At 49.4% G+C, this 26,450-nt stretch overlaps 3 protein-coding genes across 7 annotated transcripts; 1 reads left to right on the top strand and 2 right to left on the bottom strand.

Annotated features, from left to right (window-relative positions):
• Positions 1-739: 739 nt before the first annotated feature.
• Positions 740-2,383, top strand: LOC139347792 (kelch repeat and BTB domain-containing protein 11-like). Its single transcript, XM_070987586.1, has one exon. The coding sequence runs from the start codon at positions 1,119-1,121 to the stop codon at positions 2,313-2,315; it is 1,197 nt and encodes a 398-aa protein (XP_070843687.1). The 5' UTR covers positions 740-1,118; the 3' UTR covers positions 2,316-2,383.
• Positions 2,384-6,012: 3,629 nt separating this feature from the next.
• On the bottom strand, positions 6,013-7,190 carry ccr6a (chemokine (C-C motif) receptor 6a). Its single transcript, XM_070987427.1, has one exon. It carries the CDS (start codon positions 7,188-7,190, stop codon positions 6,042-6,044), a length of 1,149 nt encoding a protein of 382 aa, XP_070843528.1. The 3' UTR covers positions 6,013-6,041.
• A 4,942-nt stretch (positions 7,191-12,132) lies between these two features.
• Positions 12,133-25,944, bottom strand: cep43 (centrosomal protein 43). Of its 5 annotated transcripts, XM_070987854.1 has the most exons (20): positions 25,772-25,944; positions 24,811-24,864; positions 24,674-24,728; positions 24,083-24,171; positions 23,146-23,283; positions 22,755-22,781; positions 20,758-20,814; positions 20,594-20,664; positions 20,413-20,474; positions 20,041-20,102; positions 19,407-19,484; positions 18,967-19,014; positions 17,408-17,586; positions 16,492-16,566; positions 15,506-15,583; positions 14,384-14,508; positions 14,116-14,190; positions 13,893-13,926; positions 12,498-12,585; positions 12,138-12,401 (listed from the first exon to the last, which is right to left on the bottom strand). In XM_070987854.1, exons 1-20 carry the CDS (start codon positions 25,853-25,855, stop codon positions 12,321-12,323), a joined length of 1,560 nt encoding a protein of 519 aa, XP_070843955.1. In that variant the 5' UTR covers positions 25,856-25,944; the 3' UTR covers positions 12,138-12,320. The 5 variants fall into 5 exon arrangements, with proteins under 5 accessions (XP_070843958.1, XP_070843959.1, XP_070843955.1 ...); XM_070987856.1 differs by lacking the exon at positions 16,492-16,566; XM_070987855.1 differs by lacking the exon at positions 18,967-19,014.
• Positions 25,945-26,450: the final 506 nt, after the last annotated feature.

The raw sequence follows: 26,450 nt of genomic DNA, 5'->3' as shown, positions 1-26,450 counted from the left end.
CTTAAATCCATGGATGAATAAAAACACATGAATAAATGATAAAAACGAGAATTATTTCATTCTCATGTGAAAGAAACACAGTACATTCTGTCGAGTACTACACTTAGATACAACTTGGAGGTACTTCTAATTCACTCAGTATTTCCATATGATGCTCCTTTAAACTTCTACTGCAGTCCATGTTGTACTTTTCACTGCACCACAGTTAATGAACGGAGTATTCATTGAAAGTATAATCAACTCATAAGTGAATACTACTACTACTACTACTACTACTACTACTAATAATAATAATAATAATAATAATAAAGCTTTATTCATACAGCGCCTTTCATACAGGGACTGCATGAGGTGTTGTTACTCATTGATCTCCAGCAGTAAGTGAAGTCACTGGATGAGCTCCAGCTTCAGCAGTTGCAGCATTAAACTAATGAACACATGAATGCAGTCAGATTTCTGAGTCTGGACTGAGCCACTCTGCATACTGAGTACTTTTACTTTGGTACTTCAAGTGTATTTTCATGTGAATACTTTTGCTTTTTGAATGCAGGTTTGTCTCCACTGTGGTATTAGTACTTTTGCTGAAGTTCAGAGTACTCCTTCCTCCTCTGCAGTCCAGCAGGGTTCTGGGCTCTGCAGCAGCTCATTGTTCCGCAGAGGACAGCGGGGCGCGCAGCTGCTTCCCCCCGTCCGCCTGCACGGTCAGAGGGGCGTCAACGCGCACAACACAGCGGCCAGTGTGGAGCTGCAGGCGGGGAGGAGGGACGCTCCACGCGGACACTGAGCGCCTTTGTGTCCGCAGACACCTCCGGGCTCTGCGGCGGGGGGACGCAGAGGAACCTCCCCACACAGCAGGCGAGGAATCCCGGCTCTATCAGCCACCGCGCCCCGCTGGAGGAGCGGAGGATGGAGGATCCGGAAGAGACGGTTATTAACCAAGAAACGGATCTGGTTTGTGTGTGAAGAGGAAGAAGAAAAACTTGAAGCAACAGAGAGAATAAAGGAGGAGTGAAAGGGGCGTTTGTTGTGGGGAGGAAAGAAAGAAGTCTGGATCCTCAGACGCATAATTGTCTCTGGCAGGACCGGGATCGATCAGAGCCGCAGCAAATCCGGAACAAATGGATGCCAGCGAGGGCAAAGAGTCAGAAAGAGCCGCCGGGGATCTTTGTTCACACCTCGGCTCAGCAGCTGCAGAAATGTCGCAAGAGATCAGCGCAGAAAACTGCTACGAGCTGCTGACAAAAGCCAAGAGCGGAGGCGCGGAGGGCGAGAAGGAGCGGCTGTACCGCTACATGAGCGACCACTACCTGCAGGTGCTGCGGACCCCCGGCGTGTACGGCCGGCTCACCGCCAGGGAGAGGGAGCACATCCTGGCCCGGAGGATGGAGGGCAGGAAGGTGCTGGCGGTGGCCGAGACCAGCGAGGTGTACGACCGCGGGGGGAGTCGGGAGAACAGCCGGCCGCAGAGCCCGCTGCTGCCCGGCCCGGAGGACACCAACCAGCGGCGGGTGTTCTTCCTCCACCCGGAGCGCCAGCAGTGGGAGGTGCTGACCAGCCTGCCGGAGGAGATCCCGGCCAAAGGCTCCGGGATGTGCACCATGTACAACTACCTGTTCGTGGCGGGGGGGATCAGGGCGCACGGGGACGGCCGCTCCAAAGCATCGGACCGCGTCTTCTGCTACAACCCGCTGACCGGCGTCTGGAGCCAGATCCGCCGGCTGACCCAGCCCCGCTGCCAGCTCAGGCTAGTCTCCATGGACGGCTACCTGTACGCCATCGGAGGGGAGTGTCTGTTCGCGGTGGAGCGCTACGACCCGCGCGCGGACAGGTGGAGTCTGGTGGCTCCGCTGCCCAAAGGTTCCTTCGCCGTTGCGCACGAGGCGACGTCCTGCGGCGGGGAGCTGTTCGTGTCCGGCGGCTCGCTCTTCTACCGCCTGCTGCGGTACGACTCCCGCCGGGACGAGTGGGAGGAGTGTCCGTTCAACGAGAGCCGTCGGCGGTCCACGGACATGGTGGCGCACCGGAGCCTCGTGTTCCGCTTCGACGTGGACCGGGAGCGCGCGGCCGTGAGCGTGTACAAGTACAACACTGTGGTGAAGGCGTGGCACGGCGGCGCGTCCTTCCCGCTCCACAACCCGCTGCCGTTCCGCTGCGCCGTGCTCGGGGACCGGATCTACTGCGTCAACCGGAGCCAGACGCTGCAGTTTGAGGTGCGCGAGGAGCAGGAGGGGTTCCTGCCGGAGGTGCTGCCCTCCCCGGCGGAGGCCAGAGGAGCCCTGGTGCCTTTCGTCCTCTCACTGAACCGGGACAAGTGATCTGTCCCTGCAGTCCCGACCGAGACTGAAGACTAACGAGTGTCCACTAACAGGCTGCAGCGTCTCCCTCAGATGTGCCTTTTTCTTTACATTTCACCAAAATAAAACAAATCCTGCTCACGTTTTTCATTGTGAGATTAAACCTGCAGAGAAGAAGCAGAAACATCTGGAGCTGCTCTAGACCAGATGTTCAGCCAGTATTTCATTCAGAGGCTGCCGGAGCTGATTATTGATCACAGCTGATCGATCCGATCGATCCTCTGGTCACAGCTTCAGCAGCCTCACAAAGTAAATATGAGCATCATTTATCTGAAGGTGGGTGGAGGTGAGGGCGGTGAAAATACCTGAAGGCTGACACACACACACACACACACACACACACACACACACACACACACACACACACACACACACACACACACACACACACACACACACACACACACACACACACACAGGGTTCAGCCTTGAAAAGCTGTGTAAACTTAAACCCCACCCGCCCGGCCTTCACCAAACATTTCAACCGACACACTCAGAGTTACCTGCCTGTGAAGTGTGACGTCCCAGCCTGGTTCAGGTAGTTTTGGTCACGTGTTTAACCTGTTTGTAATATTGGTGATAATATTTCTTGTGTGATCAATGAAACTCTTTGACGTATTAAAGTAAAAGTCTCTGTTACTTTGTTGATTGACCTTTATTTTGACAGGCAGAGCGGTGTGTGTTTCCTCTTCCTGTGACAGTTTAACACTGAAACACATGTTGGTGTGCACATTCCTCTGCAGTTTAACTAGAGCTGGAGTCTAACAGAGCTGAAGTGTAGTCAGTGTGAACAGACTCATATTTCATGTGCACACACACACACACACACACACACACACACACACACACACACACACACACACACACACACACACACACTCTTTGTGTCCAGGTTGATGCAGTGTGTGGTCTTTATGACTCGTTCACTGACCTTCGGCGTCTCTCCTCTCCTCTGACGATCAGCTGCAGCTTTTCCTCAGACTTGATCTGAAATTCCACAACGAAACATCTGGAAGACAGAAGAGACCTGAGACATGAGGACAACGAGGAGGAAACAGTTTGAGACGTGATGGTTCAGTGTTTGACGTCCGCCGCAGGTGCGGTTCACCACCGGACGGTCCTGATGCTGGGTCAGCTTGTGATGAATGAAAGCGTCTCTTTCAGCGTCTCTGTGGACAGACGTTTCCTTCCTCTGTGAGCTGCAGGAACAAACCGTCACAGGATGCTGTGGCCAAACTGACTTTAAAACAGCAGCTTCACCTGCTGCTCGTAAGTAAAAGACTCGTACTCGTGTTTTCTGGCCACTGGGGGGCAGCAGAGAGCAGCAAACCGTCCCCACCCTCTTTTTAAAGGAGGCAGACGATGAGACTCAGTCTGACTCTGCGCCTTGTTTTCTTACAGTTTTAACATGAGGAAGATCAGATCACACTGAGTCTCCAATAGATCTGAAGAGCGAGACCTCGTCATTAACTCAACGTCCTCTGTGGACGGAGCGGTCTGGTGGACACGCAGGACTACAGAGATGTGAACCGTTTGCTTGTTTTGAACATTAGAAATAAAAAAAACTGCTTGAATTCAAACGTTTATTGTGTAATTAAAGAGAAACAGTCAGATGACGTCCTTCAGTTGGACACATTCAGTGATACAAAAAATAAAACATTACTCAAATATTAGCAGAACAGGAAGTTTAAAGAGAATAAGAGCGGAGCACGATGACAGGAAGCTAGAAAATAAAAGCTTGATCAGCAACTGCAGGTCACAGACTGTCCATGAGGACGCTCATCTTCAGCTCGTCCATTTCTGCATGAGTCACAGTTTGTCTTCTGAATGGCCAGTTTCTGAGGGCGGACCGAGGGGCAGCAGCCAGTGCACGTGAGCGCCGCTGCACCTTCACGTGGAAAACTTCGACATGTTTGTGATGAGACTTCATGGTCTGACTCTGGTGAAACTGGATCATATTTTATGGAGAAAATAACTCCAAAAATGATGGACAGATAGCTGTACTTGTTGCTAAAGTAACAGCTAACTCTCATTAGCTAGTTAGCTAAGTTAGCCATGGAGCTAGCTGAGAGTGGGACTGTTGGTGTTTACACCTGCAGCACTGGAGCTTTGCACCCCCGGAAGGAGGAGGTCTTCAGGCCTGGGGCAGGGGGAGCTGGTAGCTGTACAGCTAACTGAGCTAACAAGCTAACAGCAGCTACAGCTAGCTTCAGTCATTGCTAAAGTAACTGCTATCTGTGCGTCAGTTGAGGCAGAGCAGCCAGAAGACATCAGGGTGAAAACCAGGAGAGATTTATGGATTAAACAGGATCCAGATCAGAATCAGAGCTGCTGCCAAGACCAAAAAACCAAAGTGTGACGAGACATTCAGAGGAGTCTGAAACCTGAGCAGTTTACTCAGGATTACCGTCACACGGTTACTTCAAACGCTGAGACATCAGTCATGACAGAAGGTTTAGGTCCTTCAAACCCACATCTGATCCTCTGACCCCTTCAGAAGTAAAAACCTCTCAGCAGGCAAAAGCTCCAGTTTTTAATCCTGAAAATTAGCTGATTAAGTTTAAACCAAAGCTGCTGGAAAGTCCCAGAAGATCAGAGCAGGAAGTGAAACAGCTTCATGTTCAGGGCTGAGGCTGGATTAAAACAATCTGAGGTCACGTGACGCCACAGAACAGCGGAAAAAATGGAGGTTACAGTCTGACTGCTTGTATCTGATCAGTGATCTGTTTTCTCTTCTGAGGGCCAGACTCTGAAGAAACACTGAACCTGTTTTACACTGAACACTTATCAGATCTCTAAATCTGTACTGGCTCTTAAATACCACAAAACATCCACCACCTCTGTGAAAACCACATATCTCCAGATCTGGTGTCTTTTTGAACTTTTCTGATTATCTTCTCTGTGAAGAGTTTGTGTCTTCTTCTGGTGTTTGTGTGGCTTTCTGCAGTTTCCCTCCAGCAGAAACATAAATGTTAGGTCAGGACCCTGGACCCTGGACCCTGGACCCTGGACCCTGGACCCTGGACCCTGGACCCTGGACCCTGGACCCTGGACCCTGGACCCTGGACCCAGCCCATTGCTAATAATACTGAGGAAGAGGAGGACATGTAGACTCCTAACAGTGAGGCACTACCCTGGCGCAGACTTCTAACCTACGACTTCGGACAGCAACAAACCGTAAAGGAAAAAAAGGAGTCATCAGTGATGACGAGTGACAGCTCGTGGGTATCCTGTCAAAAACAGTTAGTACCGTCCAGACATCATTTCTAGGGGACAGTTAGACAAATCTTTGACAGCTCAGTCACCAGGTGGCCCTGAAGTCTTCTGAAAAACAGCTGGTGAACTCTTCAGGTTTGAATCAAAGCCATGTTTCATCACAGCTTGTCTGTGTTGTTTCATTTCAGCCGTTTTTAAGTCCTGAAGGGATAAAACTGCAGAATGTCACAATAAAAAAAGCAAAAAGTACAGAAAAGAAGACGGTGCAGCAGATTCTCATTTCTTATCTGAGAAATCATCCTCAAACCCCTCCGTTGTATCTTCTGACGCCTGATTTGAGAACCACAGCTTGAAGCAAAAAATGATGACAAAATGATTTACAGACTTCGGTCGGGTTTGGACTTTCAGAGGCCGGCAGGCCTCCAGTTCAGCTCCAGAGAGAAGCTTCTGGTCCACATCAGACTGGCGGCCTCACATGGTGAAAGACGAGCCTTTCTCGCTGGAGCTATCAAATGAGCGCCGAGTGGACAAGTAGATTTCAGAGGTGGCCCTGGAGAAGCGACGTGGGGCAATGTACCTCTTCCCCAGACACCACAGGTCCTGGATGATCCTCCTGAAGTGGTCCCTGAACTTCACCCCGACGAAGGCATACAGCACCGGGTTCAGGCAGCAGTGCAGGTAGGCAACGGTCTGCGTCACCGTTTTTGCTACATGCAGGGCGTCCGAGGCTTCGCACGACTGCTGCTCGAACATGTTGATGGTGTCGTAGAGGAGCGCCATGTTGTAGGGCAGGTGGCAGGTGATGAACACCACCACCACGACCAGCACCACCCGCACTGCCTTGTGCCGCTGAAAGTTTCTGGCTCTCAGCAGGGTGACGATGATGGCGCTATAGCAAAAGACCATGATGACCAGCGGCAGGAAGAAGCCCATCGCCATCTGGGTGCTGGGGATGGCCACCTTGGTCTTCCAGGCCGTGGTGCTGTCCATGAACCTGAACTCGCAGACATACTGAGGAGGCCCGGAGGTCTGATTTTTCTCTTCCTCCTCGTCCATGAAGGATTCCTCCATGTGCGACGGCTGGTACCAGTTGAAGAAGTAGAAGGTGGGGACAGACAGCAGTAAGGCGGAGGCCCAGACGATGGTGCAGATGAGACGGCTGTATGGCAGCGAGCGCAGTCTGAAGCTCCGGCGGGCCTGGACGATGGCGATGTAGCGGTCGGTGCTGATGCAGGCGAGCAGCAGCATGCCACTGTACAGGTTCATGCTGTAGGAGCCGCGCAGCAGCTTGCAGGCCACCGGCCCCATCGACCACCCCGACAGCTCGTTGTAGACGATGAGGGGCAGCGACACCACAAACAGCAGGTCTGCGATGGCGACGTTGAGCAGGTAGACGTCAGTCATGGATTTGGTCCTCTTGTAGAAGGCGTAGGTGATGATTACCAGGCTGTTCCCCACAAAGCCCAGGATGCAGATGATGGAGTGGACGTACGGGCCGACCACCAGCTCAACGCTGTGGTTGTTCTGGTGAGAACAAGGTCCAATCGGGTCGTAGTCATAACTGTCATTTTGGTTGTAATATGACGAGTCATACGTCCTGTCCTCCTGTGGGCTCTCCATCTTCTCCTATTGGAAACAAAGAATAGAGACAGAAGGTTAAACGTTGATGAACACTGATCATAGTTTGAGTTCATTCTGCCCAGAATACAACCAGAACAGAAGGAGGACTTCGGCCTCCAGCCTGGTTCAGAGTAACAGGACTGAAGGTCAGAGAGCAGGTAACCAAAGACTCCAGAGAGACAGAGAAGCTTTACACTGAGCAGGACAGGCCTTTGAGTTCACTTCATTTAAATCTGTTCGAAACGTCTGTTTTACTATATCGAATTTAAATTAGTTTCTAGCTTGAATTTTTGTCTTCTGCATGTTGCTTTGGGTCAACACAATCACTTCGGATTTTTCCTGAAAAATGTCTTTAAAAACATCAATGACGTGTCAAACTTGTCTTTATTGATTAAAGGACAAATACACCGAACAGCTTCAGAACACCATAGGACTAGACTGTCGGGGGACCTCCAAAGACACACCGAGCTCCTCCGTCCTTCTGTCCCTCTCCATCCGCACGCTCTCATGTCCTACCACGGCGTCTTACTAACTGAGCTCCTTCCCCGGAGTCTCTGTGCTTTGTCGTCTTGCAGGTTCCCATGGACAGTGGCTGAATCTGGATTGTGGATTTCAGCTGCATCTCCTGCCTTGGCCCTGCCTGACATCCACTGCAACTGCTACTGCTGTTATTACATCCACTGTCACTGTTACTGTGACTGTCTGTCTGTCTGTCTGTCTGTCTGTCTGTCTGTCTGTCTCTCTGTCTCTGTCTCTCTCTCTCTCTCTCTCTGACTGCATTTCTGCCTGTCTGTCTGTCTGTCTGTCTGTCTGTCTGTCTGTCTGTCTGTCTGTCTGTCTGTCTGTCTGTCTGTCTGTCCGTCCGTCCGTCTGTCTGTCCGTCCGTCTGTCTGTCTGTCTGTCTGTCTGTCTGTCTGTCTGTCTGTCTGTCTGTCTGTCTCACTCTCCCTCTCTTGCTCTTCCTCTCTCACCCAACCGGTGGAGGCAGATGGCCGCCCACCCAGAGTCTGGTTCAGTCTGAGGTTTCTGTCTGTTAAAGGAAGTTTTTCCTCGCTACTGTTGCCAAGTGCTGCTCATGGGGGAATTGTTGGTTCTCTGTAGATAAAGAGTTTGGTCTGTACCAGCTCTGTATGTATCTCTACATTCAGAAAGCTCTCATGATGGTGTCACTCAGTTCAGGGTCAGTTCACTGAGTGAGGGAAAAACACCACAAGACCTTCGAGAACTTTCCCTCTCGAAGGTTTAATTCAGACCAGACCAGGTCTCGCTCTGGACCGAAGGGATCCAGAGATCCATCAGAGACACCAGTGACGTCAGTCTGGGAAAAAATGACAGTTTTTCACTTTGACTTTCTTTAGGTTTCATCGGGTCTGATGTGACACCACGAAACCAGAGAGCAGCAGATATTTAAATGACGTGAAATGTCAGAGTCTGATTGTTGGTGCGCAGGAGGCTGAGGTTTGCTCTGCTGGTAAGAGGAGGTGAAGATGTTCCAGTTGTGGTGGATCGAGGTGTTCTCAGGTGTCTCAGCGCTCAGAGGAAGTTTGCAGAAAAGAGGTCAGCTGAGTGTGAAACTCGGAGTGACCCAGTTCACGTAATGTGTGGTTTCTTTGGTTCTCTGAGGTTTTTACATTAACATCGCCTTACATCAGAGGCCGATGGCGCCTCGCCGCTCAAAACACTGTCAGAGCTTTTTAAGGAGATTTTCATGAATTCAGAGCAGGAAGGACGTTAGGAAGCAAAGAGAGATGGAAAAGAAAGGAAGTCTGTGATTAAAATCATCATTGACTTCCTGAAAGTCTGCAAGAAAAACGATTCACAGCGACAACGATCAGTCCAGCAATCAATCAATCAATCAATCAATCAATCAATCAATCAATCAATCAATCAATCAATCAATCAATCAATCAATCAAACTGCTGATTTTTCTTGACTTGCTCGTGTTTCTATTTGCGTGTTTTCTGAAGCTGCGGCTCGTTGAGCTCTCCCAGCCACCGTAGAGCCTGAAGATGTCACATGATGTGTTGTGATCGAGTGAAAGTGAACATCGGTAAGTTCCAGGTGTGAAGTCTTGTCCCAGTCCGCCGTTCACAACGTCCACCTGCGTCCGTCCCTTCAGATAGACGAGGTCCTGTCGTCAGAGATGCGCTGAGGAGGAAGCGGCAGGTTTGTTCTTGTCTGTCGACCTGAACCACAAACTGATCTTACAGGAGAAATAAACAGACTTTTATGAAAAGCCAACAGTTCCTCAAACGCCTCGTGTTCCTGCTCTCTACTTCTGCTTGCCGGACATGATGAGGACTTCAGAGTGGACGGCTCAGTTTGTCCCCTCTGACTTCCCTTATTTCAAATGTCAAACAAACAGCATCAGGCTGAAGGCAGCGCTGATCGGCTCAGCATTCATCCTCCAGGTGTGATCAGATGATCAATGAGGACCAGCTCAAACTAAGAAGGAGCGGACACATCCGCAGACGTGTGAACGGACATGTGTGAACAAGCACATCGTGCGAACGGACACGTCGTGTGAACGAGCACATCGTGTGAACGGACACATCGTGTGATCGAACACGTTGTGTGAACGGACACCTTGTGTGATTGAACACATCGTGTGAACGAACACCTTGTGTGATTGAACACATCGTGTGAACGAACACCTTGTGTGATTGAACACATCGTGTGAACGGACCCTCTCAGTCATTGATCCACTCTGTGATTCTTATCGTTTCATTTGATCCCATTAAAATGAAAGAAACATCTTTTGACTGACAGCTGACTGGATGCAGCTCACACGATGAACCTGCTGTGTCACCTGGACAGGTGTTTGCTCACCTGATACAGACATGTGTTACTGTGTACTAAAGGACTTCCTGTAAATCACAGGACTTCCTAAAGAGCTTTATCAGCTCCATCAGCTGATGGACGGTGTGATTACATAACTGTGTGCACAGCTGACAGGAAGTAAAAGTACCATAATATCAAAATACTCTATTACAAGTGAAGGTCCTGCAGTCATAAGCCTACACGAGTGAAAGTACAGTGTTCTTAGCCAAATATACTTCAAGTACTTAGAGTAAAAGTACTTGTTTTGGAGAAAATCCTCCTGATTGATCAGTTTGTTCATCCTAAAGCTTCATCAACAGATCAGCATTTTACTGTCGGAGCTGCTGTAGGTGGAGCTGCTGCGGGTGGAGCTGCTTTCAGATTCAGAGGGGCCCAACGTAAGGGTCAGGCCCTTCCAGAGGGTCACCAGATACATCTGAGGGGTCGTCAGATGATTAAAGAAGAAACTACGTCCTGACACACTGTTTTCAGCTGCTGGACTTTAATGTGTCATCTTTGGTTTTAAGTCAGATATTGATCAATCAATCAGTTATTGACAGGAAAGGTGTGAGAAGTTTAGAGGAGAAAAGACACACGACGAGAACGACACACTGACTTAACATGAAGGCACCCTCCGATCAGCAACAGCCCCAAGGGCCCCACAGTCTACTGATGTCTTTAAGCAAAACATGTCCTTTTAAAAGAGCGTTTTACTAATTTTTTTTACCTACTTCCTACCTTGATTTTAAACATGCTAAATTTTACTCTGTAGCACCTTGAGATTGCCTGGATATAAGGTGCGTTACAAATAAAAATTACTATTATTATTATTAGGTCACATGACAAAACGTTGGATTTCATCTCGAACCATCTGATTGGTTAATGTATGAAACATTCATTTTTATTGATCGCTTACTGCTTTGACTTCATCAGTGTGTCTGCAGACGTTTTCCTCTCGTGTCCTGATGCTCGTGGATGCGTTCATGTCTCTTTGTCAGAAAACAGGCTGAAGCTGAAGTGACGGACGTGATGTGAACACATCCTGTTGACTTTTTGGACAAAATGAGACCAAAGAGACTCTCTGACGGCTGATGCTATCTGATTAATGACATCATGTGTTACTGATTCAGGTTACGTTTCCTCAAACTGAGTCGAAGCTGCTGGATGTCGAAGTTAAAGCTTCAGATTTCAGTTTAGACAGAAAAACATGAAGTGGACCAACGGGCAGAGACGTGGGGTGAGGTGAAGGAGAAAGAAAGAGGAATGAAAAGAGAAAGAAAGAGGAGTAAAAAGAGAAAGAGGAATAAAAAGAGAAAGAAAGAGGAGTAAAAAGAGAAAGAGGAATAAAAAGAGAAAGAAAGAGGAGTAAAAAGAGAAAGAAAGATGAAGAGAAGCAGAACTCACAGCTCAGACGTTGGTGGTGCTGCTGGTTTCCCTCGTTGCTCGAGCAGGTGATGGTGGAGGTGAGACGGCTGCACATCGACAGACTGAAAACACTGCTGACAAAGGGGAAGTGTGTGTGTGAGTGAGTGTGTGTGTGTGTGCATGGATGAAACCTCTAATTGTCGTCTTCTTCTTTCACACCCTCTTCTTTCTCTCTGCCTCTGCAAACACTCTCAGTGTTTCTTCAACGTTTCTCTGAAGCGTTCATTCAGTTCAAAGCTCAAAAGTTCTGAAGATGAAGACGAGACGAAGATCGACTCAAACTGACCTGAGAACAGCTCACAGTCAACATATTTAATGCTCTTCACTGATTTCCGTAAATATCTCTTATTTGAATCTGATGCAGCGACACGTTTCACAGACTGAAAGATGTGGAACGCTCCAGAGACACCTGTTTGGATCATTCCACAGGTGAACAGGTTCATTGGTGACAGGTGAGAGGATCATGATTGGGTCGCAGGGCAGGTGTGGGTGTGGTTTGAAGCAAAGAGAAGAATCAGTGATGACTGATGGAAGTTTTCTCTCAATCTTTCACGTCATCCTGAGACGTTTGAGTGAAGCGTTTCATAATTAGCATCTTGTTTTGTTGGTTAATGTTCACTTTGTCATTATGGTGGCGATGAAGATGATGATGAAGCTCAATGAGGCGTTCAAACATGAGGAGCACACGAAACAAAACAGCCTCCAATACAAATCAATTTATTTCCTCAATCAAACTGTACAGACTTAAATATTGATGAGGTCAGGAGCGGGGGCTGATGGGAAGGTCAGGAGCGGGGGCTGATGGGAAGGTCAGGAGCGGGGGCTGATGGGAAGGTCAGGAGCGGGGGCTGATGGGAAGGTCAGGAGCGGGGGCTGATGGGAAGGTCAGGCCACGTCCTCCATGTAGTCGGCTCCGTGACTCTGGCTGAGCTGCGAGACGCTCAGGTCCTGAGTGGTTTCATCGAACTGCAGAGGAGAACAAAGACCAGCAGGCGGCTTGAGTTCAGGACTTAAAGACACGGGACGCTCAGCTGAAGTCACGTGACTCGGACGTCTGATCACCTTGTCGCTGTTGTCGGGTCCCTCGATGGAAACCTCCTCGATCTCCTCGCCGATGCTGAGCTCGCTCTTGGAGAGATCGGAGCGATGGCTGGAACACACGGCAGGAGCAAAGAGCATTAAAGCAGAATCAGAATCATTTCAGTTACATCCCGTCCCAGAAACATTCAAAGGACAATGACACATAACAAGGGGGGTCCAGGAGCGGGAGGGCTGAGGGAGGAAGAGGCAAAAAAAGGGGGGGGGGGGGGGGGGGCACCTCAGCACACAAGCAACATAATAAGACATTTCAACAAAACTCAAAGACTTGCACATGTGGGAGCGGGTGAGGGTGTTGGGGGGGGCGGTAGGTGTCGCAGCACAGACACTGGGGGGGGCATGCACGCAGCCACATTTGGGTGCTTCGCAGCAACCCTCCGTGCTAAATTGTGACAAAGGAAGGAGGGGGGAGGGAGCCACGAAGGCGCTGAGTTTGAGGGGGTGTGTGTTCGATGTGTCTTTGTGTGTGTGTGTGTGTGTGTGTGTGCTTAAAGCAGCTTTCAGTGCATTCGACCGCTTCTTCAGTCCAGACCTGCAGGTCCAGTCCACTGTCTCAGTCCACCGTCTCAGTCCACCGTCTCAGTCCACTGTCTCAGTCCACTGTCTCAGTCCACTGTCTCAGTCCACTGTCTCAGTCCACTGTCTCAGAGCCTCTCAGACAGCAGACCAACAGTGAAGAACGACAGAATCCACATCGTTCTGTCCACACGGACGCGTTTGTTCAGTGTCGAAACCCTCAAACTGCTTTCTGAAGGAGTGAAAACTGAACTAAAAACCAAAAGTTTCTGACAGTTTCTGACCATCCAGTTTGTAACGGGGCTCCTGCTCTCACATGCTAACGGCTAACAGCCAGCGTCCGATCATCATGTCAGCCGTTCATTAAGTTAGCAAGTCCTCGAGCTAACGGCTAACAGCTAACAACAAGAAGAGTTTTAATTCACTGTTAAACTCACTTTTCTGATTTAAAGCTGATCTTAGTTCAACATGTGTGAGGATTTGTGTGTACATGTACACCGTGCCTCTGTGCATGTACTCTGTGTGTGTACATGTACACCGTGCCTCTGTGCATGTACTCTGTGTGTGTACATGTACACCGTGCCTCTGTGCATGTACTCTGTGTGTGTACATGTACACCGTGCCTCTGTGCATGTACTCTGTGTGCACACAGCTAATGAGCTATGCTAGCTGTGTCTGTTTTGGACCCTCCGGCTCTCCGTCCGGTGATCCTCTGATCTGTGATCGAAGCTTTCAAGCAAACATTAAGTCAGTAGAGACAGAAAACGAGACGCTGAGTGAGACAGAAGCGAAAGAAATGCAGTAAAAATACTCTGAAGACTGAGTTCAAAGTGTCTGTCTCACCTGTTGAAGTCATCGTCGTATTCGACGTCGTCATCTGTGAAACAGAGTTTGATCAATTTAAACAACTTCACATTTTAAAGTCTCTCGCTCAGCCTTCACACCCCGACTCAAACCGAACAACTCGAACCCAGAAACAAGAAAATCATTTCAACGTTTGAGACTGACTGAAAGAATGAAGTGGATAAATGAATCGCTCCCTCGTGTCCTCGTGTCCTCGTCCTACCTAAGTGCAGAGACCCGGTCTTGTCGCTCGGGGCCTTCAGGTCTCGGACGCCTCGCTCTCTGGAGTTTGACGCTCCTGCAGGAAGAAGAATCACCTGGTGAACGTCCCGTCCTGCTCACAGAACCAGACCTGTCCACCCTGAGGACAAACGGTCCGTCTCAGGTGTCCTGTTCAGGCTGTGGCTGTAATGAGCTCTGCGGCCTCTGGGGGCGCTACACAGGCTTCTGGATGTGATGTTTGGAACAACATTAGCGTTTGCTGCACTGACCGTTCCTGCTGTGGCTCTGCTCTGACAAGCTTCCTCCTCCTCCTGCTCCTCCTCCTCCTCCTGGCCTCTGGGTCTCAGACGGGGACCCTGCAGGACTCTCTCTGGTCTTGGATGTCTCCATTTTCCTGGGACCCAAACAGAAGACAGTCAGCTGAGGTTCAGGACACAGCTGATGATCAGACAGGACTGACGGAGGTGTAACATATCAGGGGGACAACAAGACTCTCTGTTATGCACTACAGTTCCCAGAATGCTTTGAGAGAAATGAACAGAAAGCAGAGCGCTGCCATGAAAGTAGTGACTTACACTGAGCACCAAAACTTGATTTTTTTAGTCTACATGTGATCACACTGTCAGTGTCTCCATTAAGAGTCTGGTGAATCAGCTGTTAGCGGCTAACGTTAGCTGCTAACGTTAGCCGCTAGCGTTAGCGGCTAACGTTAGCCGCTAGCGTTAGCGGCTAACGTTAGCCGCTAGCGTTAGCTGCTAAATTCATGTGTGTTTGTTCAGATGAACTGTGACTGATCCACCAAACTGCATCGATCTGTCTCTGAGTGTTTGAAGCACCTGAACGACCTCCATCAGGTCACTGCTGCAGCGCCACCTGCTGACTGCTGGTGAGCCGTCCAATCAGCAGCCAACGCTACAATTTCTTAAGGTGAAATATATCAATTCCTATGAGCAATACAGGAAAACTACTCGCTATCGATACTCCAGTCAGGAGTACTATCATTCAATGCGCGACGTCAGTACTGATTGTTCATGGTTCATTATTCCTTGTTTATATTGTTTTACTGATGTCCTCTATGTTTGCTACTCACTTTTGCTGCTGTAATACCTGAAATTTCCCCACTGTGGGACTAATAAAGGTATATCTTATCGTATCTTAATAATCTATCTATCTTAATTTCACCTTTCACCTACAGCCTCCTTTAGGCCTGGTGCAATCATTACGAAGACTCAGAGACCAAAGAGAGAGAGACAGAGAGAGACAGACAGAGACAGACAGAGACAGACTGAGACACAGAGAGAGAGAGAGAGAGAGAGAGAGAGAGAGAGAGAGAGAGAGAGAGAGAGAGAGAGAGAGAGAGAGAGAGAGAGAGAGGTACACCTGCAGCTCACCTGAGCTCAGAGGTCTGACTGTGTTCAGAGGGAAGATCATCTTGCTCGCCCTCTGAGTCAGCAGCCAGGACAGACAAACTGAGACCAGAGAGACAGAGACAGAGAGAGAAGGGAAGAGGAAGAAGAGGAGGAGGAGGAGGAGGAGGAGGAGGAGGAGGAAATAGAGGAAAAGGAGAGTGATGAGTCTTGTCCTCACTGGTCCTCACAGAGACACAGTGTCCTCAGAGAGCGTGCACACTCATGCGGACGTGATCCGGCTCGGCCTCGCTCGGGGTTCAGGTCTCGGTCTGAAGCTGCTTCACTGACTCTCACTGACCCAGTCTGAGATCATTACAGTCGTCTCGCTGTCCGTGGACACACTGAGAGGACGCCTGTCTCCCCCATCGCTCTCTGAGTGTCAAACTCGTTTAATCGGAGTCAGCAGAGCAGGTCCAGGAACAGCCTCCCGATGACATCACACATTCACTGATGACATCACACGGCAGCTCAACAAATCAGAGTAAAGCAGTGAAAACTGGATCGTTAACCTCCCGCGACTCCCACACTGATGCATGCTGGGAAATCAACAGCAGCCACCACACAAACACTCAAACTCTTCTTCTCTGGTTGGTTAGTCGGGCGACGTCCACATGAGCCCCGCAGGACGTTTGTCAGGGAAGTATTTCCAGTACTTTTACTGCGGTAGAGGATGTGAATACTTCGTCCATGCCGCAGGACATCACTCAGTCCTCCACCAACATTCTGGACAGAAAACTTGAGTTTTCAGGGTCTCATGTGGACGTTGCCTCAGGACCGTTCAGACAGAGAGACACACGGTTTGTCTCAAAGTGGACAGAAAGCGTCTGGTGTCTCCTGGACCTCGTCACTCATTGGTTCATGTTTTTAGTGTTTCAGGTGTCTCTGTGTGAACGAGGACAAGCACACTGACGGTCTCATTACTCTGATGTCACTGGTCTCAGGCGGACAGGGACGCCGTGCACACTCACTCGCTGAGGCTTCTGCCTCGTCTCATGGGGGACACGACCGGCCCAGAGAGACAGTCCTCCCTCAGAGGGACAACACTGCAGGGTGAAGAGGGGGACGTACAGGACGAAGGAAGGCAGAGGGGATAGGTAGAGAGGACAGGTAAAGGCAGAAGGACAGGGAGGACGAGGTGGGGATGCAGGAAGTCAGGAGAGGACATAAAGAGACAAAAGGAAGCACAACAGAGATACCAGGACATTTAAGACAGAACAGGAACGTGAAAAGACAGACATGCCAGTGTGAGGACTCTAAGATCAAAGCAGGGTGAGGAAGAGACACCTGGACAGGTAAGACGAGCTCAGAGGGACATGCAGGACGAGGAAAACGCTTCTGCTGTGAGCTGATGTTACGTGATAATGATCACTTCCTGTATGTACTTCACAATAAAAGCATGTCAATGTGAAGGCAGTGTTTGACCTTTATTGTGAAACTCAGACTTTGGCAGTTTGTTCACGTCAGCAAACTTTTACTCGCCGTTTCAAACACGTGTGGGAGGAAAAACGTTGGATTGGATCGCGTGTGGAGCGATTAACGACGATTAAACGAGTGACTGTGGAAGACGTCTGTCCACGTCCTCACCCAGAGAGCGTCGCCGTGCTGTGGTGAGCGAGCTGCACTCTGTGATACTCGCTCTCTCTGACTGTTCGTCTCTTCTGATGACTCCTTTTGTCCTGACAGAGGACAGCAGAGACAAAGAGACGAGAGACGATCTGAAGCTCGTCTGGACCTTAAAGAGATGAAGCAGCTCCTCCAACACTCACTGATCTGTGCCTCTGCGATACGTCCACTTCTCACAAAGGTAACTACATTCTGCTGCGTGAGCATGAAAACACACAAACACACACACTGATCCAGAGGTCAAAGGTCAGGCGTGCTCACCAGCCATAGGTCTTCTGCGGTTTGGGCAGCGGGTCATCGAAGAACGAGTCTCCGTCGTCGGGATCGTCCTCCAGGTCCAGGTCCAGATGCTCCCTCCTCAGGCCGGAGGAGGACGTCCTGTTGTTGGACGCCTGCTGCTGGAAGTCGGCTTTCCCCAGAGACAGCACGCTCTGCGAGTCCTGACAGACGGACAGACGGACGGATGGACAGACAGACAGACAGACAGACAGACAGACAGACAGACAGACAGACAGACAGCAGCTTCAGCTTCAGGTCGAACACCGGACGACTGCGTCTGAGTCCAGACGCGCAAAACCACAAGCAGCGTCGACGCCATCATGGCCGACACGCCGGAGCGTCATTAGAACTTCAACAGAGAAGATGATTAAATTGTCTTTTTAAGTATTTTATGACGTCCAAATTCAGATGAAGTCTGAACGAAACACCTTCGTTTGGTTCATCGTTTGACTCTTCTTCAGCACTAAACGGACCAATCACAGCGGAGATCTGAGCAGGTGAGAGAGGAACACCTGCGTCACATCGGACACTCATTAATGTGACGACACACAAAGACTGAACTGGAAACTGGACCACAAGAGGAGGAGGTGCAGGTGAAGCACAGGTGAGGAGGAGGTGAATGACACAGCAGAGCAGGAAAGGAGCTGATTGGCTGGAAAACACCGGGAACAGGTCAGCGCCGGTGAGGCTGACGAGGACGACGAAGAGCCAGAAAACAACAAGAACGACAGAACGAGAGGATTTAAAGACGCTTCGATTCAACCAATCAGGACCTGACGTCCTCATCAGGACTCCTGGAGACGTGAAGACGAGCTGCAGCTCCACAAAACGGCTCTGCTGATTAAAACTGATCCAGGTTCAGTCAAAGTGAGCGTTTCTGCTTTCACTCCCACTCTGACCGGCAGGCACGTCACAGTGAAACTGAAGCAGTGAAACCACAGACGAGGTCGAGGCGGCTGGTTTTCACGGCAGAGCTCGCCCAATCAGAGGAGAGCAATCAAAATCATGACATCACTTCCTGTCTGGCCTCAGGTCCACCAGCTTCAGTGCGACTGGTCAGTCAGAGGTTTGATCAATGATCCTCATGTCAGTCACTGATTGACAGCTGTCCTGTGTGTCCAGTCTGCTCGTCTGTCCCCCTGCTGTCTCCTCTAATGTCCTCTGACGGTCAAACAGTCAAAACCAACACGACAGCAGCTGAGAGTCCTGATGTCTCTAAACTGGCCTCAGATCAGTTTTAAGCCTTTATTCATCTGCTCACAAACAGTCTGCGCTTTCTCTTGGATCTTATCTTATCTTATCTTATCTTATCTTAAATAAAGCTTTACTGATTTACGTCTTAATGTTGACTAAAGTAACCCCCAACAGGCCACCGCAAGACCTTTAGTGCACCTGAAAGTAACAACCAATCAGACGGAACCCAAAGGAAGAGATGTGTGAATGACGGTGGAGGCGTTAGTAAGCAGAGGTGCTCTTCGCTGACGGTGAGTGTTAGCATGAAGCCGGTCACATGACCTCACGTCTGCTCGTCACCTGGTTACCTTTGCTGCCGTCTGTCCTCTCAGACTCTGGCCTTTAAATCTGGGGATCTGCGATCGACAGGACAGGGACACCATCAGCGTATCACCTGACGCTCAGCCTCCAGCTCATTGGTCACACCTGTACACTCTGACGGTGTCGAATCCACTTTAACGATGAACAACAACGTTCAGCTCTGAGTTCAGTAAGTCTGTTTTAGCTCTGAGGTCAGTTACTGATGCCAAAAACAGGCTTTTGTTTGTTTGAGCCCAACATGTATATGAAACTAACAAAACATTAGAGCTCAGCTGACCAATCAGAGCGCCCGAGAGCACCGACTGACTACATTCAGCCTCAGTTCGGTCTGAAACCATCACACACACGTCGGCCGCAGAGTCCAAAGCAGGTGATTTAAGCCTGAACACACAGCTGAACCTCAGAGCTCAGGTGAATGCAGACCTACCTTACTGACAGGTGGAGAGCAGATTCTGTCCTCAGGAGAGCGACTCTGCGGCTGACCCCCGTCTGAGTCCTGAACGACCTGGACAGAGAGGACGGCTTAGAGGTCACAGCAGGAAACGTTCATTAGCCCAGGCTAACTGCTAACATCAGCCAGCTAACATCAGCCTGCTAACATCAGCTTGCTAACATCAGCACGCTAACATCAGCCAGCTAACATCAGCTTGCTAACATCAGCCCGCTAACATCAGCCAGCTAACATCAGCTTGCTAACATCAGCCCGCTAACATCAGCCAGCTAACATCAGCTTGCTAACATCAGCCCGCTAACATCAGCCAGCTAACATCAGCTTGCTAACATCAGCCCGCTAACATCAGCTTGCTAACATCAGCCCGCTAACATCAGCCAGCTAACATCAGCTTGCTAACATCAGCCCGCTAACATCAGCCCACTAACATCAGCCCGCTAACATGCTGATGTTCTCTTGTTTCAGCACAGGTTTAGCCTAGCTTAGCACAAACACTGGAAACAGTGGGAAACTGTTAGCCTAGCTCAGTCAAACAGGAGGTCACTGAACGCGTCATCTGATCGTCCTCTAAATGGCTGCAGGTGAAGTGAAACAGGTGATCTGGTCTCACCACACGTCTGCACTCGGCGAAGAGACGCTTGTAAAATCCCAGAAACACCTGGAAGTCGATCGCTGTGAAAACAGAAAACAATAAACAACAACAAACGTTCATGTGAACGGCAGACACACGTCGACAGAAGTTTGATCAGATGGCCAAAAGTACGTGGACGCCCTCGCTGAATCTGGTTTTGGCCTCTCAGCTCCAGTCAAGTGAATGTGAACTCTCCAGGACACGAGGACATTTCAGACAGTTCGTCTCTGCTGGTCCAACATGAAGCAAAGCAGCTCCATAAAGGACTGAACACAGTCGGCCGCTCAGCCGTCCACATACTTTTGTCCACATGTGACTGAAGACATCACGCTCTCAGTCTTAGAGTCGTACTTTTGGAGAAGGTCTTGTCTGCAGCTCGGAGCTCGTCAGCGATGAACGTCTCCAGCATGTTCCTGCAGGTCGAACACAGACTCATGTTAAATGACATCAGATCTCAACAGCTGACCAGAGATCAGCTGTGAGCGGCCTGGAGGAACCAGACTTGGACAGTCTGTTAGTGTCGTTCACCCACTTGTTCAAACTGGGAAACAGGTCTGTGAAAACGCTCTTCAGATCCTCTTTGAGGACCGAGCCGCTCCCGTCCTGCGGGACAGAAAAAACAACCGTCAACGTCAGCAACGCGGGCTGTGATTGGCCGCAGACTGATGAGGTCACACACAGGTTCTGGACAGTCACCTTATCGTAAAAGTCGAACTTCTTCCGAGCATGTGCAATCTGTTTCTGAGACGGCTCCTGTGAGACAAAAGACATGAGACGGTTCACGTGAAAACATCCTGGACGGACATGGTTTTATCACTTTAAACGTCCACATCAGAGACGTCTGTCCTCGGCCTTGAACTCAGTCTGAGTGACCTTTGACATCCACGTCTTTGTTCTAACAAAAACCTGTTCAGCTGTTTTTATCCTGTCTGTCCGTTTGTGTCCTCAGCTGGACGTCCTGCACATCCACATCTGCTTGACTTGTGCAGCTCATATGAACCCCGCTGTCTGTCCTGTCCCTGTCCTCAGGTTCCCTCTTTTACACGGTTTGACTCCACGTGAAGAACAGAAAACTTCCTGTTTGTCGTGTTGTTCACAAACGTCGTCTCCACATTCAGACCAGCAGCGTGTGAAGCTGCTGCGTCACAGCAAACCGCGAACGTCTGCTGAGGACGACGGACGCCTGCTGAGGACGACGGACGCCTGCTGAGGACGACGGTTTGGATCAGTTTGCCTGAATGAACGTGTGTGAACTCAGCCTAAAAACTTCCTGTCAAACTCCTAAAACTACGATCAAAACAGGTGACGAGGAAAAAAAACACCTCACTTCTAACATGTGACCTGTACCAACAACACTTTCCGAACGTCCACATGCCCACATGTCCTCATGTTTCATCTCCCCGTCAATGCTTTCATTGGTTTTTGTCTCTGAGGGTTCATTGAAAATCTTTGTCTTCAGTCCGACTCCTGTTTCATTTCCTCTGAATCTGTTTTCGTCTGTTTCATTTCTGGTTTGACTTGTTCTGCATCAGTCTGCATGGAACTCCAGCAAGGACGCGGACAGGGACAGGGACAGGGACATGGACAGGGACAGGGACACGGACACGGACACGGACACGGACAGGGACACGGACACGGACACGGACAGGGACACGGACACGGACAGGGACAGGGACAGGGACAGGGACAGGGACAGGGACACAGACAGGGACAGGGACAGGGACAGGGACAGGGACATGGACATGGACACGGACACGGACAGGGACAGGGACAGGGACACGGACATGGACACGGACACGGACAGGGACAGGGACAGGGACAGGGACACGGATAGGGACAGGAACAGGGACAGGGACAGGGACAGGGACATGGACACGGACAGGGACATGGACATGGACATGGACAGGGACACTGAGTCCAGCTGCTGGTGTGTGCAGGGATCAGTCTGGGATCAGAAGCCTGGAAGCGAATCAGGGTCACGAACACGTCGAGTTTGTCCAACTTTGTCCTCAAATCATTTCTCATTTTGACCAGCAAGGATTCACAAAGAGAGAGGCAGACACACAAATGTCTTATCGGCGCATGTGACCCTGAAGTATACGAGCTGCCAGTTACAATCGTGACCTTTGACCCCAGCAAGGGAAAAAGGTTTAACCCTCTCCACAGATCCAAAACTCAGCTCCAGACATCCAGGACCCTGATCCACTTCCACATGTAGGAAAAGATGTTAAACCGTTTCACTGAAAAGCAGAAATCAGTACTTCAGTTCTAGTAGTATAAATACTAGCAGTACTGTGAGCAGTACTGCATCAGAGTATCTGCACAGAGAATATCTGGAATATTAATGAATATTAATGAATTAATGTTGATCCACAGCTGTGAGTGCAGCAGAGGGATCACAGCGACAGCAGTCGTCGTACTGACAGCAGTAGTAGTCGTAGTAGTCGTAGTAGTTGTAGTACAGTAGTATTACAGTGAGTCTGAGCTGAGCAGGAGAAATGAGGACACAGTGAGATCAACAGGAAACCAGAGCTGCACCGCCTCCATGTCTACTGTCAGACCTCCACCAGTGACCCAGATCACAACAACCAGACCGAGACCCAGTTCACCCCACACACACACACGCACGCACGCACGCACGCACACACACACACACACACACACACACACACACACACACACACACAGCTCACCTTGGCCATGTTTCCACTTCTGTCTGCCTGTTCAGAAACAGAACAAAAACACTTTGGATGAAGAAGAATTGAACGTTTCGCTCAGAGACACCTGAAGTGAACCCTGGTCTCCTCCAGGCCTGCACTATTTGGTCCCCTGGCCTTAATAAGAGACGTGGCTTTTATTAGAGGAAATTCAGTTAATGTTCTCAACAAAATGTACTTCAAGTATTGGAGTAAAAGTACTCTGAAAACAACGATTCCTCTCTTTACGCTCACGTCCTGAACACGAGCGACTGTCGTGCTCAGCAGCAGCATCTGCTGGATGTCACAGGAACTGCGGCTCTGACAGCTGATTGGTTGATCGTCAGCGGTGAAAAACGTAATGTCTCCGTCTTAGCGGACGTCTCACCTCGGTGGAGACAGTCAGTTTGTCCTTGTGTCGTCCCCTCCTGACGAGCTCCAGCAGCAGAGGAGAGTTCCTGTTGGCCTCGGACTCCGACAGACCCAGTTCTCTGCAGACCAGGTCCCGACCGTCCAGACCGTTCAGCTGCAGACACGAGACAAATCCAGACAGACGAGTGAAGACGAAGCAACACCAGGACGGGACAGGACAGGAAACAACGAACGAGACATGTGGAAGGACAACTCTGATCAGGACTGACACGTTTGTCCTCTGCATCGACGTGTTGATGCTGAACGAACTGAGCTGTGAAAAACGACAGTGACAGGCTGATTTTCACAGAAATGAAGTGAAATCACATGAATGTAAAAGCTGCACATCAAAAGTGTCACAAACAGGAAAAATCCACGAGTCTGCAGTCGGACAGTCAGCTTCAAAATCCACAAAAAACGTATGAATCAAAGTGTCAGAATGGAAACATGGCGGAGCGCGTCCACAGCGGACGCGTTGGACCATGTGACGTACAACAAACATGTGAGAGGAACAAACGTCTCCACCTCCAGCTGGACTGAGGACATCTCAACAGTGAACATGAGACCAAAACCAAGGAGACAAACTTCATCAGCTCAGCTCAACGTCTCCGAATCCGCAGCAAGCTGCGCTTCATACTTTTAGCACCGTGACCTGAGATAAACTCTGAGGTATCGTGATGTCGTTTTAGGAAACGTGGGCGTCCTGAGCGTCGAGGTCAATCACTGACTGTCTCTGAGCTCCTCGATGTCCAAAAGAATGAAGACAAAGAGAAAAAGGAAAGATGTTTGTGAGTCTGTCTGTGCTTCTGTGACACAACAGAAAGCAGGAAACAGGAAACAGGACAGATCTTATGACAGTGCGATGTTCAGGTGATACCCACAGACCACAGAGGTGTCGCGGCGCCGACACTCACCCAGTTGATCTCTGGCTGGAACACGGCCTGGGTGAAGTCCAGGTTGAAGACCTGCAGGAAGTCCAGGATCAGACTGGCCACCAGGCGTCCTGCAGGGAGACAAAAGCGGCACAGGACATGTAGCTTCTGGCATTATTTTTCTATCTGCTGTTTGAGTTTACATGTTTGTGTCACTGCTCTCGTGGTGACTTTCTATTGGTCCTTCGGTCTCACAGGACGAACTTTAACATCTGCTGTGTGCAGGTCTACAGGCTGCGCTTCTACGCTACGCCTCAGAGAGCCCTCAGCATCTCTGCCGCGACACAGAGGACAGAGGACAGCAGTCTGGTCCTCCAGGCTCACGTCCACACTGCTGGTTTGAAGGCACCACAGCTCCACCCTGTGGAGACGTCCCTGAACTACAACAAGCTCCTGTCCTCAGACACCTCTGAGCTCAGCACCAGAATACCTGGACCACAGCAGCTCAGTGAGTCCACGAGACTGTGTCCTCACAAAGAAGAGTCAGATGAAGGTGAATCAGCTGAGATTAATGTACAGAAATGGACCATCAGCAAAAAGTCTGTCTTTAAAAGGAGAATAAAGATGACTGACCGTCTTTGGTGTTGAGACATTTCTTCAGGTTTTCGTTGACCAGAGGAGTTTTGTTCTGAGGAAACAGACGAACCAGGTTAACACGAGCTTCAGTCAAACAGCAGCGACCACAACGTGAAGTGAATGTTGACCGTCACCTCCAGCTTGTCCTGCTCCTCCATCGCCAGGAAGACTGCAGCCCTCATTTCTGCCTGCAGGAGTGAGACAGGCGGGGACAGGTGGAGATAGGTGATGAAGATGAACACACTCAGTCAGCTCCTATCAGCAGTTCAATTTACTTCAACGACACACAGTCAAAACATTAAATAACAGCAAACAAACGGTCTCAAACACACCACCATCATCTAATATCTGACACGAGGTTCACCATCACTGACGGAGTCTTACAATGTGTCCTCCCTGTGCTTCGTCCTGGAGGAGGACACTTTTCTATCTGCTTTGTCTTACATGCTTTGTGAAAGAACCTCATTCTTCATGTCAGATCAGCTGAGTTCATCCATCACGTGACAGCATCAGTGTCTCAGTGTCTCAGTTCCACTCTGAACATCTCTGACTGCATGTAAGCAGATCAATATCAAACATGTCTGCTTCTGTTATGTGTTTATGCTCAATTATCACAGGATAAATCTTGTCATCACGTTGATAATGAAATATTTAATTATATTCTTTCACTGAGTTCATCCCGTTACGGGTGCAGCTGGTACAGATGAGACTCTTTTTAATGACTTTATTTACTGCTGGCCAGTTTGATCTATAATAAAAATGTCATGAGTTACTTTCCACCGATGACAAACAGCAGTGAAGCTACAGCTAACTAAGCGTTAGCCTGGTTAGCTCTGCTGGCTAACACTCACGGCTGGACAGCGACAGAAGACGTTCGTGTAATTTCACGTTCCGTTAAAAATCACTCAGGGCAGAAAAGTACGAACAAAAACCTGAAGCGAACACCACTGACGTGAATGTACGTGTGTTTCTGTAACTTTACGACTGCTGTTTGGAGGCAACTGTTAGCTCATGTTAGCCTAGCCTAGCCTAGCATTCGGAGCCGGCGGGCTCGGTGAACGGATCAGTTCTGAGGGTTAAAGCGCTGTTCCGGACCTTGAGCTTGTTGAGGACTCCGTTGTTCTCCAGGTTCTGGATCAGCAGATCCCTCAGCTCGGTGTCGTCTTCTGTAGCTGACATGTTACCTGAAGCTAATGAGGGCTAACTGCTGCCGTCAAGACAGCAAACCAAAACAAACCACACGGAAGTAGTGGTTCTTCTTCTTCTACGGTTCAACGGGACCCGGCACGCAGCTTTAAAGAGGACTGACGCCACCTTCTGGACTGAGTGAGACCTGCAGAAATAAAGTCACAGTTGTACAGAGTGATGATAACGTTTAATGTTGTGATGCTGTAAACATCAGTTCCGTCCACATCATTTCTTTTAAAACTTTGAAGAAAATTTGAATTTTCTTAAAGACAATAAAAGATTTAAATGCAAATAAATATAAATGTTTTATCAGTTTGTTGAAAGTTTGTTGTCCATACAGTGATGCTGAATTGTGTGTTTGCACGCAGACAAATTCCACATCTCTGCACGATGAGCTGCTTGCTTGCTTGCTGTTAAACTCTCTTCTCTTCTTCTTTGAATGAATTGAAAGAGAAACAGAACGCTGTCTCTGTTTTTCCTGACAGGTAAAATATAAATTCCACAGCTGTAGAATAATTTATTGAAAACACAGCCTCACCTTTGTTTTTCTGTATTGTTCCATCAGCTTTGTGTTTAGACCAGCATC

Source organism: Chaetodon trifascialis, chromosome 19 (genome assembly GCF_039877785.1).
Source record: "Chaetodon trifascialis isolate fChaTrf1 chromosome 19, fChaTrf1.hap1, whole genome shotgun sequence".
Classification (NCBI taxonomy): domain Eukaryota; kingdom Metazoa; phylum Chordata; class Actinopteri; order Chaetodontiformes; family Chaetodontidae; genus Chaetodon; species Chaetodon trifascialis.
Note: the sequence above shows the minus strand (reverse complement) of the source record. Positions and strands in the feature narration are given on the sequence as shown.

Bases quoted from the DNA above. Each gene is read 5' to 3' on its own strand.
- LOC139347792 (XM_070987586.1), top strand. From the start codon at position 1,119: ATGGATGCCAGCGAGGGCAAAGAGTCAGAAAGAGCCGCCGGGGATCTT.
- ccr6a (XM_070987427.1), bottom strand. From the start codon at position 7,190: ATGGAGAGCCCACAGGAGGACAGGACGTATGACTCGTCATATTACAAC.
- cep43 (XM_070987854.1), bottom strand. From the start codon at position 25,855: ATGTCAGCTACAGAAGACGACACCGAGCTGAGGGATCTGCTGATCCAG. The intron at 24,172-24,673 runs GTCAGTCATCTT...GTCTCCCTGCAG, and splicing joins ATGTCTCAACACCAAAGACG to GACGCCTGGTGGCCAGTCTG. The intron at 14,191-14,383 runs GTCAGTGCAGCA...TTCTTCCTGCAG, and splicing joins GCAGAGCCACAGCAGGAACG to GAGCGTCAAACTCCAGAGAG.